This window comes from Harpia harpyja, chromosome 21 (genome assembly GCF_026419915.1).
Source record: "Harpia harpyja isolate bHarHar1 chromosome 21, bHarHar1 primary haplotype, whole genome shotgun sequence".
Classification (NCBI taxonomy): Eukaryota; Metazoa; Chordata; class Aves; order Accipitriformes; family Accipitridae; genus Harpia; species Harpia harpyja.
In genome coordinates, this window is record NC_068960.1 from 7,138,681 (window position 1) to 7,151,178 (window position 12,498).

A 12,498-nucleotide genomic window follows, 5' to 3' on the forward strand; every position below is an offset into this window, starting at 1 on the left:
TGTGTGCTATTCTGGTGACTGCAATCAACGCCCGTCAAACCAAAAGGGTCGTCGGGGTCTTTTCCTTGACTAATCATACTTAGTTCAAAGTGCAATAAACTGCAGAACTAATTCATATTATCCTTTTAAAATAGCCTTGTATTTACCAGCACGGAGTTTATTCTCTTGTTATGCTGCTCCTAGCTTGACCGTGAACCTTTGGGGTCCTTATTCACCCTTTATTCTGTGGGAGCCACGAGCGTGAATTCCCTGGGAACAGAGGAAATATTACTGTCCATTGGAGCATTGCTGGCAGCGCGCGCCGGCGCCTGGCCCAGCAAAGGCGCTGGCCTGTGGCCGAGTCCCAGCTGCGACCACGCTCCTCACGGGCCTTGTAGAGAGGTGCTCCTGGGCGTGATGGCTTTGCTTTAAATACCCAAGCGACCGAGCTGGTGAGCTGCCCTGCCCGGCCCTTCCAGAGCTGTGCGGTGCAACAGGCCTGGCAGCTCGTGTGCCACAGAGAGCACTGGGGCTGCCATGCTCCTGCCTTGACTCACCAGCCCATCCTTCATGGCCAGGCCCATCCTTCATTTCATGGCCAGGCCATCATCCTTCATGGTCAGGCCACCTTTTATGGCCAGGCCATCCTTCATGGCCAGCCCGTTCTTCCTGGCCAGGCCACATTTCATGGCCAGGCCATCCTTTATGGCCAGGCCCATCCTTTGTAGCCAGGCCACTGTCCTTCATGGCCAGGCCATGTTTCATGGCCAGGCCATCCTTCATGGCCAGCCCGCTCTTCCTGGCCAGGTCACATTTCATGGCCAGCCCATGCTTTGTGGCCAGCCCACCTTTCATGGCCAGCCCATCCTTCTTAGCCGGGCCCATCCTTCGTGGCCAGCCTGTCCTTCGTGGCCAGGCCATCATCCTTCACAGTCAGGCCACCTTTCACGGCCAGCCTGTCCTTTGTAGCCAGGCCATCCTTCCTGGCCAGCCTGTTCTTCCTGGCCAGGCCATCCTTCCTGGCCAGCCTGTTCTTCCTGGCCAGGCCATCCTTCCTGGCCAGCCCGTTCTTCCTGGCCAGGTCATGTTTCATGGCCAGCCCATCCTTCATGGCCAGGCTATTGTCCATGGCCAGCCCATTCTTTGTGGCCAGGCCACCTTTCATGGCCAGCCCATCCTTTGTGACCAGGCTGTTGTCCTTCGTGTCCAGGCTGTCCCCTGTGGTGAGGCTTATCCTTCGTGGCCAAGCCCATCCTGCACGGCCAGGCCGTTGTCCTTCGCGGCCAGCCCGTACTTCGTGGCCAGGCCTGTCCTTCAAGGCCGGCCCGTCCTCAGCGCGGCGGCGGGGCCGGCCGTGCGGCGCGGCGCGGCGCGGTGCGGTGCGGGTCCGTGCCGCCTCTCCCGCGGAGGCGGCGGGAAGGCCGCGCCCGCCGGTGAGTGACGGCGGCGGGACTTCCTGCGGGCGAGCGGCGGCGGGGCCGGAGCCTTTGTGCGGGAGCGGCGGGGTGCGGGGGGGGGTGGAGGGTCCCCGCGGCGCCCCGCGGCCCCGGGCGGGCAGCGAGGGGAGGAGGAGGCGGCGGCGGCGGCGGCGGCGGCTGCAGTGCGGATAGCGGCGGGGGAGCCCCTTCCTCCGCCTCCACCGCCGGGGAAGGAGAGAGGAGCCGCCGCCGCTCAGCCGGCCCCAGCCACCCAGGTATTTACCGGCCCTCTCCGTTCCCGGCGGCCCCGCGCTCCCCCCGCAGCGCTGGCCGGGCCCGGAGCCCGGCGGGGATGGGCAGGGAAGGGGCCGATCCGCCAGCCCGGGCCCGGGGGATGCGCTGCCTCGGGCACCGGCGGACGCCCGGCCGGGCCCGGGGGGGCTCCTCCTCGGCGCTCTCCCGCCTCCAGGGGCCTGCCCCGCTGCCGCTGCCGGGGCCGGGGTCGGGGTCGGCCGCCGTGCCCGCTCCCCGCCGCCCCCCCGCTCAGCCTCTGCCGCCCCCGGGGTTCCGGCGTCCCGGGCAGGGGCGGCGGGGAGGCCGGTGTAAAAGCTGGCCTCGCGGTTTTTGGTTTCTAATGGAGCCGTCATATGCTGGCCGGGGGAAATAAAGAGGGGTTTGGGGTTGTTTCCCCTCCCCCCCAGTTACCAAACTTCCCTTTGGGCGACTCTGCCCCCTCCTCCCCATCTCCCCCGGGACCGGGATGGGTCGTTAGCTGTGAACGGGGGAGATGTTAAAATTTACCAAAAATCCTTCTGTTGCGGAAAACGGGGTTTCTGGTGATGAGCAGGGAGTCCCCAAGGGGACAGGAAAGCAAGGCTTTATGCTGTCATTTAATAGCTGTCTTTGAAACTCATGGCCTTGTATGATTAATCACACCGTTATTTCCAAAGGTTGACTGCTGTCTGGGAGTTAAAATGCTCTTTTTGTACTTACTGCTGTGTTGGTCGTACAAAGATGACATGGTTCAGCATTTCCACCTACAGCCCCAGAACATTAAAACGTTCAGAATCGATAACTCTTGAATAGGCAACAGGCAATATTAAAATGTCTTTGCTCCTCCAGGTCTCTCTGACAAAGGATTTGGGAGCTGCCTCTTATCTCTTTCTTGCACCATTTTCTTACCTAGGTCTGTTTTCTGTTTACAAGCCTGAAGATGGCTGCTGCTGCTTCTTCCTGCAATGTGGAAGAAGATGAGAGCCTGAAGGGATGTGAACTCTATGTTCAGAAGCACAACATCCAGCAGATTTTGAAAGAGTGCATTGTAAACCTTTGCATAGCAAAGCCAGACCGACCCATGAAGTTCCTCAGAGAACACTTTGAAAAATTAGAAAAGGTCAGTGATTTCCAGGTGACTTACAATTTTCGATTTTTAAAATGAAAAAGATTGTTTAAAAAGTTTCAAATAATTTGGTACATTTTTCCTTTTAAATTTCAAATTATCGGGCTACTGTTAAAAAACAGGCTGGTAGAAGAAAAAACCCAAGCCTTTATTTGCTGGTCTACTGTAATATTGGCTATTGTATAGAATTTTTTGTGCATAACACCAAAATTAGAATTTCTCATCAAACTGCACTTGTTAAAAATGACCCAAAATGTTACGAGCATACTTTGTGTTATGATACATGGTGTCCTGAGCTCTCATCTACGGCAAGAACCTGCCTGCAAGAGCAAAAGATGCTGTTCCCTCTTTATTCCAGTGCCAGGTGATGTGGTTTTCCCATCCCCTAAAACTGAACAAAATCAGGGAACCAGCAAGTTCTGAAAATCATTGAACACTTTGCCATTTGATTACACTGCTCTCGCCCATCTGCATTGCTTATCCCAGGGTCCTCCAAGAGAGACTTCACGTACTGTGACTGTCTTCAAAAGCAGCGTAGAGGGGGAAACATTTTAAAACATTCTCAGACAAATTCTTACTAAAGCCTATGGGTGCCTTTTGCAGGAATGGCATGTTGTGTGAGCACAACTTTTCTCTGGGGATGGGATTTCTCCAGAAATAAATGGGAGAACAGGGCTGCAAGTTGTTGGTTAGTCCTCAGTCTGCCAGAGACTTTATTCGTATACTTAGTTTAAGAAGAGGATTATTCACTTTTTTTGAAGGATATGTCTAAAGTTTGTAGGCTTAAGATACCGGTTTTATGTAGGTTTTTCCTTCTAGAGACAGAATTTTGTAAGGACAGAGCAAGAACAATGATAACTAGTGAATAATACGTAGAGCTGATGTATTACAGGTGATATAAACATTTTATACATCTCATTGTCTGCTTTTCTGATAAATTTTTGTATAGGTGAGTATATGCCAAATTTGTGTAGCTTTACAAAAATGCAAATGTTGCATTTTAGTGGAAGCCCAGTAAGAGTGCCTGGAACATCAGGAATGGGTAGGAAGTACAAGAGGTTTTTTAATTGTAATGCTTGTTATTTTAAAAAAAATCTCTTAGTTCTGCATATTCTAAACTTCTGAGAGCCAAGACCCATTTTGAGAGAGTGAAATCTCTTGCATTTCCTTTACCGTGTTATGAATTGTTATCTGTGTTAATGTGTGCAACTCTGGACTTCCTGGCAAGAAGGATAAAGACCATTTTTGCAAAAAATGTTAAAATATGCTGTAGTATTTTAGGCTATTCTCCATAGCTAGTGGGATTACTTGAGGAGTTGTATTGGGGAGTTTGGCTTTATTGATCTAAACACAGTACACGGAATTGAGACAGGAAGGCAGTTCCTACCCTTGAGAAATTATATATTCTTTCATGTAATCTCCTGTTATTTCCCAGAGAACAGCAGATACCAGAATCCTGTAGTAGGGTATAGATCAGGATGCAAACGCAGAAGCTGATGGATATCACTTGTCTCAAAATGAAAGGAGATGATTTAGAATCAACCAGTCTCAAGGCATCAAATTCAGTGAATATCATGCTTAGTACAGAAGGGAACAATCTTGCCACTGACTATGTAGAGCAGTCTGGGAGCTAAGCCTGTGGAGTCTAAGGGCTTTAGGATGCTTCTGGAGATTTCCAGCACTGTAGTTCTTGTTCCTACAGCAGTTTGACTTCTTTGCCCAGGCATCTCCAAGGACTATCTTGATATGAATTGCACTGTGGAGGATTTTCTGCTGTAGGATAGTATTTTGACTTGATCGGTTGCATACTAACAGTTGAAGGAAGGCTTGTAAAGATAAAGAAATCATTTCAATAAGTTCTATCCTGTTTTTAGAAGACATTTGTCATATGTAAGTACTTTGAAGAATCTTAATGGAATTGTGAATTTAGCAATTGCCCGTTAGATTTTTGTATGTGAATGAGCAGTACACTGATATGGCACGTTTGCTATTAGCTCCTTTAATCTTTGTCTTGTGCAGGGAGAGGAGTGAAAATCTTTGGGCTTAAGCACGATTTTCTAAACAAAGTCATGCATTTTTCCACCAAAGTGTGATATTTTGGGTTTTTTTTCCAAACTCATTAAAATAGACAACACGTTCCACTGAAGTAGAATAACAGTTTATCTGTCAAAAAATCATGTGGGCAGTTTAGAGATAAAGTGTGGGATATTTTTCAAGGGGTTAAAAAAGGAGCTTACGGAAAATGTGTAGAGCTCGATCCACATCAATGTACTGGAAGTACCTCAAAGGTGAATACAAAAAAAAAGTTTATTTCATTTTGCTAATTCTTAACTACATCTCATAAAATCAACTCAGAAGTGAATGATTTATTATCATATGCAGGATCAGACCAGATCATAAATGCTTTTCACCTTAATTCTGATGACATCAGAGTTAGGTCCATTGCCTTCAGCCTACATCTGTACTGCTAAATGAAAAAGGGCCAGGGACTAACCCCTGACCCCATGACACTAACTGGCCCCAAATATAATTCTTAGGTCTAACACGTCTAGGAGCAGGTTTGTTTTGGCAGGAGTCAGTAAGAGCAGCTCAGAACAGAGCCAGGGAATGAGCTAATAGTTGAGGGATGTGGACCGTCTTGGGCTAGTATTCATGTCCATGGCTGGGCCATTTTTTATTTCACAGTATAGACACGGCCTGAGAGGGCTGTAAAGTGAGAACATGAATAAATACTTAGGAAGAAAGTGCTGGAGATTGAGGTTTGACGTTTGATTCTGCAGTCGTCGTTTTCAGCTGGAGAAGTGCCAAGGTTAGAAAGAAAAGCCTGATGACTTTTTAAGTTTGCAGCTTATTTATGTCAAGTATAGTATTAAAAAACATAACTCTGAAAATAATTGTAGATATGTTTCTGTTCGCTTAGTACTGACAGGACCTGCTTGTCTTAAGATGCCCATAATTGCTGGGAATCAGCCTAACTTTCTATATTCTGAAGTTTGCAAGTCAGTTTTCATATGCTGTGACCTACAAACTTCAAGATGACATCTACTCTGATTATGTTAACAGTTACTTTGTAAAAATCTCTAACATTCCATGGAGCACAGAAAAGATTTGAAAATAGTTTAGATACCTGAGATTTAAAAAAAATATGTAAAGTTCTCTTTTGAATAATTTGTTTTACATTTCCCTGTGACTGTATAGAACACTTTGTTGGTGGATGGGGTGAGGAAAACCTTTCCCTTAGGGGTATTAACTGGCTTTTTTAGAGCAGGGGAATAGATGTTAGCTAAGAAACTCTGGCACTATTTTAATAGCTGTAATTAGGTCCTGTTTACTTGAGGACTAAAGAAGGCATAGCAGAAAAGACAGGGAACCCATCTTTTATCTCCAGTTCTTACCTTATGTAAAAAAGTTAATTACTAAGAAGTTACAGGCAAAGCCTTGTATTTTCAGCTATACTGAGACTGCAAAACTTTCATTAGTGTCAGGCTGTTTAGTGCTGTGATTATATGATCAAAGGTGGAGTTGTCTTGCCAGGCTAAGCTAGACTGTTGTTCAGCGGAAAAAAATTGTAATAAAGAGTAGAACTAATGAAGAAAATGACACAGAAGAAGGGCAAGCAGCAGGAACCTGCAGGATATTTTCAGGCATTACCAAGTAGTTTGCTGAAGCCATTTTGCATGCAGTGTATTTCAGAGCAGTGGCTTTGCTGGCTGAGCAAGGTGGTCTTTGCTGATCCCTTCTTGACCTGAGCTCTCTCCTGGTCCCTTCTATTGCCCTGCGCACATACAAGAAATACTGTCTTGCACATACTGAACTTACTGTCTTGGATTCCTGTGGATTGGCAGTAGTTTTATGGACCCAGGCTGATGCTGCATGTCTCCAGGTACCATCCAAAAAGAGAGTTTTAGGAAAACCTGGACTATAACCTCTGTAATTAAATCAAGGAAAATGACATTATCTGCGTAGCTCCACCTGGTGATGTTAGAGAGTATTGCACGCAGACCTGGTCAGAAAAATAAAGGCATTTGTGTGACAGGTTTGCTGTAAACTAGCACTGAAAAAGAAGTGTGTAGTAAACTACAAATTCACTCACTGTTAGTAAAATAGAGTTTATTTATTTATCATAAAGAGTTTCAGAACCAGAGGTATTCGAGCATCAAAATTTGAACATCAGGCTTTTCTACTGCAACAGTAGTCTCTCCCAATATTACATTTTGTCACAACAAGAAATTTTTCAATCAAGAATTTCTGCCAGAACCTGTCCAAAACAATGAAATTCATTCTTATAAGTACAGGTGATTATGTGAAGTATAACTCATTCATTTAAAATAAGCTGAGGAGAGATTATGGATTGGAAGGAAAATCCTACAGAGGAAAAACTATCGAAAAAATGCATTAACTAAGCAGTTTGATAAAGACTAATACAACAAATATTTCTGTATCTTTCAAAGCTTGCAAAGCAGTCGGGCGGTATCTGCTCGGTGGTCAGAAATTTTGCTAAAGCATGTGGGAACATACCTGAGCTACCTGAGATGTTGATAGCAGTGCAATGATGGGAGCACCGGTGCCCTTGCTGTGTGATTCTCGTTCCGAGTAGGCTTGGGCAGCCTCTGCTCCTGCCTCTGATACCAGTACTGGAGAGAGCTGGATGAAAATCAGCTCACGTCAGACTTCTGTGATTGCCTTAGTCAGCCACAGGCAGTGTTATAAGAGGTGACAGTTTTCTTGGAACAGGTAAAGGAAAAACGAGGTGAATTTTTAAAACCCCTCAGGCAAGCTTTCCTAAATGCAGGAGGTTTAGGGAAGGGTGGAGGATGAAGGGGATAAGAGCAGAAAGAGAAAAAAAGCTTTTTCCTAAGAAATAAAATTGGTTATAAGTGAAGCTGTGCTTTTATGAGCTAGTGCAGAACACGTTAGAGCATTGCTGAGCTCCCTGGTTACTTCGTATGTCTACAAGTGTGAGAGCTTTCCTGGTCACAAAGTCAAAAACTAACAGCAATGGAGTGCAGTGATGGAACGAGAAGGGAAGTCAGTCTGGATGTTGTCTTTGTTTCACATCTCAAGCTATCATGTTTTACATTTACCAAGATACTTAATCCATGTTAATCTTTAAGCATCTGAGTGGCTTTAAAGAAACAGGTTCATACTTAGGTTTAAACACATGAATGAAAAACCTTGCCAAATTCATGTAAAGTTAAAAATGGTGCTGGGTCAGGCACTGTCTGATGGCAGATTTCACTAGATCACAACAGACTTTGGGAAAGCTCTTGATACTAGGGGGCCTTTACAGCTAGGAACAGGTACATACACATATTTGCCCCCAGCTGACTGCAGCCTATTATAGGCTCCCAAACAGATATAGGGGCCTTCAAGCCTTATTTTACTAATCGATTTTTGAAAAAAAATCTTGGGCTTAGGCTTAAATCGTGTCTGTGTTGGAGTCTGTGGCTGCAGAACTGGCTGAGCACCTACCCTCCTGCTTGTCTGCAGCTCAGCAAATCCCTCACTAATCTTTTGAGAGGCCAGTTGGACTGCATAGCAACTTGCCTCGGACAAGGTAAAACTCCACATTCAGGGATGTGACCGTTTTGAGGCTGTACTGCTGCAATTCTTCCTCATTCTCTCTGTTTTACAGTTGTCAGAGCATTGGGCAAAGTGCTCTGACAGCTACCGACCCTTTCCATTACAACTGATTGCTTAGCCAAGGCGAGGCAGTTGCTTTTCTGGAAGGCAATGAATTATCTTCAAAATTATTTCCTTTTATTGTCTTTCAGCTGTAGGAGGTGACTTGAGGAGCAGAGGTAGTTAAGCCTTTTCTGTCTTCTCACAGTAATTATTTTAAACTGAGGGGCATCAAATAGGAATGATAGCAAGGAGAAGGGCTATGTAAAAAATTATATAAATCAAACCAGATTTCCAATATGAGGATGAGTTTTGGTTTTGCTCTTGTTTTTCAGTTAGTTTTCAAGTAGTTCCTCATTAATATTCTCCTAAATGCAGAAAAAGATGACTGCTTATTCTTAAATACCTTTTTAATGCTTCTTGAATTCATTTTAATTAGGCTCATAGGATGGGGGTTGAGACTGTCTGACTGGACACCAGTAAGACTGGGTGGAGAACTGGAGTTTTCGTAGCAGATTTAAGATTATTTGAGATTTGACTTTGTTTCAATTAAGAAAAGGCCTTAGATTTTGAAATGCTATAGGCAGGGCAATTGCTTTCCGGTGTGCTCTGCTGAGGTCTGCACCTCGGTGGTTGCCTGCTTGGCAGCCTGTGTTGGAGCTGTACCCTGACAGCTTTGTAAGCTCAAGCTGTTGAGGATCTGCAACTCCCAGGAGCTCAGCCCGCCAGCTCCATCACCCCTGGGCAAGACGCTAGGGAACTGAGAAAGTGAGCTATGGGAAACTTGAAATAAAATCATGTCCATAATTATTTTACCTTGGATTTATTGGCATATTGTGAAGAAAAAAATACTTAATGAGTTGTGAGCATCCCACTGAAGGGTTAAGGGAGACACATGGATTCTTGCCAGAGTGTGCAGTTCAAATTGCTATCTAGCCTTAATACCAATGAAGGCACTCATAGCACACGGAAGTTGTTTTGAGTTTCAAAAATGAAATGCGTGTGGAAGGGAGGATAAAATAGAGGAAAAAAAGCTGAGTGTATATTTAAGGTGGGCAGTCCACACACATATTTTCATATTTGTATTAACATCAGATAATTTCTTAGAAGAGAGAATAAATTGAGTAGAATTTTATTGAAGAGTAGAAAATGTAGAAATGTTTTAGAGACAATTTCCCCTCTGAAGTGACTGAGGGAGCACAAGATTTTGTATAACCATCCTTGCTGTCAACAGTGCATTTGATCTCAGGGCATCAGTATGCTTCTGAATGTTAAGAGGGCCTACACAACAGAAGTATTTTAAGGATCAAAATGGCGTGCTAGCATTTATGATTCCCTCTTTGTTGATAACCTCAATTATCAACTATCTCTTCCTATGCTTTGATGGTCCATTTCTGCCTCTTACATGTAAGCCTCACTGAGATTGGTGATGTTTCTCTTGGATTAAGGGTCTGCTGTTTTAGAAGGCTGGAATGAAAAATAAATAAGCAGCTTTGGCATCACATACCCAGTGATGAAAAACTTCAGAGTGACTTAGGTGTTCTGGTTGTTGCTGAAAAATATGGCATATTATTTAGTATTTTAGTTTAAATTGTATTTGTCTCGTAGAAATAGAGCTTTTCTGTGGGCATGTTTCTTCTTATACAAGGTATGCATGCATACATTGTTATTTGGCTGGATTTTAAAAATCAGAAGTGTTGGCTACAGTTTCTTTGATTATATAAGCTTTTAAGTATCAAAAATATGGTCTGTGTTTTGTAACATAGCCTCTCTTACTTTACTGTGAGGCGTATGTAAGAAAGTAGGGAAGAGGTGGTGATGGGCTGAGATACTGCAAGACACTGGAGGGGAAGACAAGAAGTGTTAACATGTTGCAGGAGGTAAAAGGACGCCAGTAAAGGGACTCAAGAAGGCGAGTGATGCAGTCAGAGCGGCAGAAGAGTAGGCGGGTTTTTGGCAGGAGAATTTTGCCTAGACTGGGAATTGGGAATGAACTGAGATGCAGAGAGGCCACTGAGGACGCAGTAGTAGTAGTCGAAGTGGTGGATAACTATGGAGTGGATAAATACGTTAGTAGGAGAGGTGGATGTTAAAGATATTTCTTAGTGATGCTGTAGAAGAAAAGGTGGCATTTCACGTCGGGAAGGCAGTGGAACAATAGTTGGGATTGGGTGAAAAGTCTCTAATTACAGGGCTGAATGATCATAACGATAGTAGAGTTGTCCATCGTGGCAAAAATAAGACTGGAAAGTCTGTTAAGACCTCCCAAATTTCTCCTGCTTTCAGTGATGGCATCAGTCAGTCCTGTGCTTCCAACAAAGTGGAGTGCTTTGCCTTTGGCCTTTATTAGTTGCTATAAACCATCACGTCAGCCTCCAGGAGTGATGGGGCGGTGTTAGAAACCTTCCTGTATTGAGAGCATCTCCTCTGGGTCAATTCCAGTGCAAAGAGAGATTAGTTACATGCGCATGAACTATTCTGCACATTTTCTGTGGATAAATAAAAAGCAGATTCCAGGTCTATCAGTCAGAAAACTTTATGAGTGTGCTTGAGGAAAAAAAAAAAAAAGAAAAAATATTTCATTTAGAGTGTACTTTGTGTTGTTGCTTTTGAATGCAATGAATAAACTGTAGGAGGCACAGCAGAGATAGTGAGCAGTGATAACAAACGGCTGACTTGCTTTTAAAAGTCTCCTTGGGATGTTGTTGTAAAGCTGCACAGTGATTTGGAGCCTCCTTAGGTGCTGTCCTTCCTTCAGCGGAAACATCTGAGTTTCCAGGTGGTGACAAAGCCTGAAAGGAGAGACCGGGAGAGGAACTACTGGAAGCAAATTTCTGTTTGGAAATGCTCCAGCTGGTAGAGAAGAAAGCTTCTAGGTCAGGAAGCATGGGTGCTCTCCAGCAGCAGTCTGAAGGGAAGGGTGAACCTAAAAACTGTCTTGGCATTGTGGCTGCTTCACTTGCAGTGTTTAAACTCATTAAAAACTTGTGGAAACATTAATCGGGAAAGGCAATTACCCCATATGCTGAGGACAGCGTGCTAAATTCCTGTGGTTTATACCTCAGCCTCTTGTAGCACAAATGTCTTAGCTGAAGGTGAACGTTCAAAAGGTAAATGGGTCACTGCGGTTGTATTTATTGGTTCTTCTTTCCTTTAATTTGAGGCAATGATGGTATATTTTCTTTTCTTTCCAGTTTATTATCATTGAAGTCAGTAATGGTATTCCAGTTTCTCCATCCATCTCCCCGAGAAATCCCAAGAAAGACTTTTGTTCACAATGTTAGCTAGGTTTTTGGTCATTTGCACCATGGTTTGAAAAGAAGTAGGATTAGATTATTTATATATGAAATAGGGTGCTATTGTCACACAGCAATGTTGGTTTGTAGATTTGGGGTGTGTTAACGTATCATTGTATTGGACTGTGGCAGTGACGCTGGAGGCTTCAGTCAGCGGCGCACTCATGGTCCCCTACTGCCATTTAAGACTCCCTAAATTATGTGCGATGTCCACTGGGGCTGGTAGGTGTGACACAGGACAGCGTGAGGCTCGTGTCCTCCTCAGCTGGCAGCTGAAAGCTGAGCAAGGTCACCCAAATGGCACTGGACTGTGGATAACTGGATCAGACCCTATATGTCCTACAAGTCAGGAGCATCTCCACTGAAGCCAGTGCAGATACTGGTGTGAAGGGAAGAACAAGATGCTCACAGGGGCTTGCTCAAAGGCAATTACACTGTTTTGCAGTTGTGTCCTCCATGTGTTTTCTCATTTTAAGGTGGACATAATTGGGCAATATGATTGTGAATTATCTGTGCCATCCAGACAGAGAGTGAGATCGCTTGTTGTCATGACGACAAAAAATGGTGAGGTGTTTACTTGAAAGTGAGTTCTGCACAAGCGTTCACATCAAGCTGTGTCTGAAGATCAGTGTTTGAAGAACTGTTCTTCAGAGAGTAAATTCCTCCTTTAAAATATTGGCTGTATTTATGCAGTTTTACCCCAGGATATATGGAAGATGGCTTTTTGAAAGCTTAACCCAGGACAGAGCATACGCTTTTATTTTCAAAAGGCACTCTTTAGTTC

General features: G+C 44.7%; 1 protein-coding gene across 4 annotated transcripts in view; it reads left to right on the top strand.

Annotated features, from left to right (window-relative positions):
- Nucleotides 1–12,498, top strand: part of PRKAR1B (protein kinase cAMP-dependent type I regulatory subunit beta) — a 103,502-nt gene that overhangs the window by 464 nt on the left and 90,540 nt on the right. Inside the window, exons 1-2 of one of the 4 annotated variants that reach the window (XM_052772370.1) lie at nucleotides 1,092–1,412; nucleotides 2,584–2,790. In XM_052772370.1, coding sequence (XP_052628330.1) covers nucleotides 1,107–1,412; nucleotides 2,584–2,790 — 513 coding nt within the window. In that variant the 5' untranslated portion in view covers nucleotides 1,092–1,106. Of the gene's footprint in view, nucleotides 1–1,091; nucleotides 1,413–1,461; nucleotides 1,673–2,583; nucleotides 2,791–12,498 lie in introns of those variants that run through there. The other 3 variants (XM_052772373.1, XM_052772372.1, XM_052772371.1) reach the window with 3 other exon arrangements.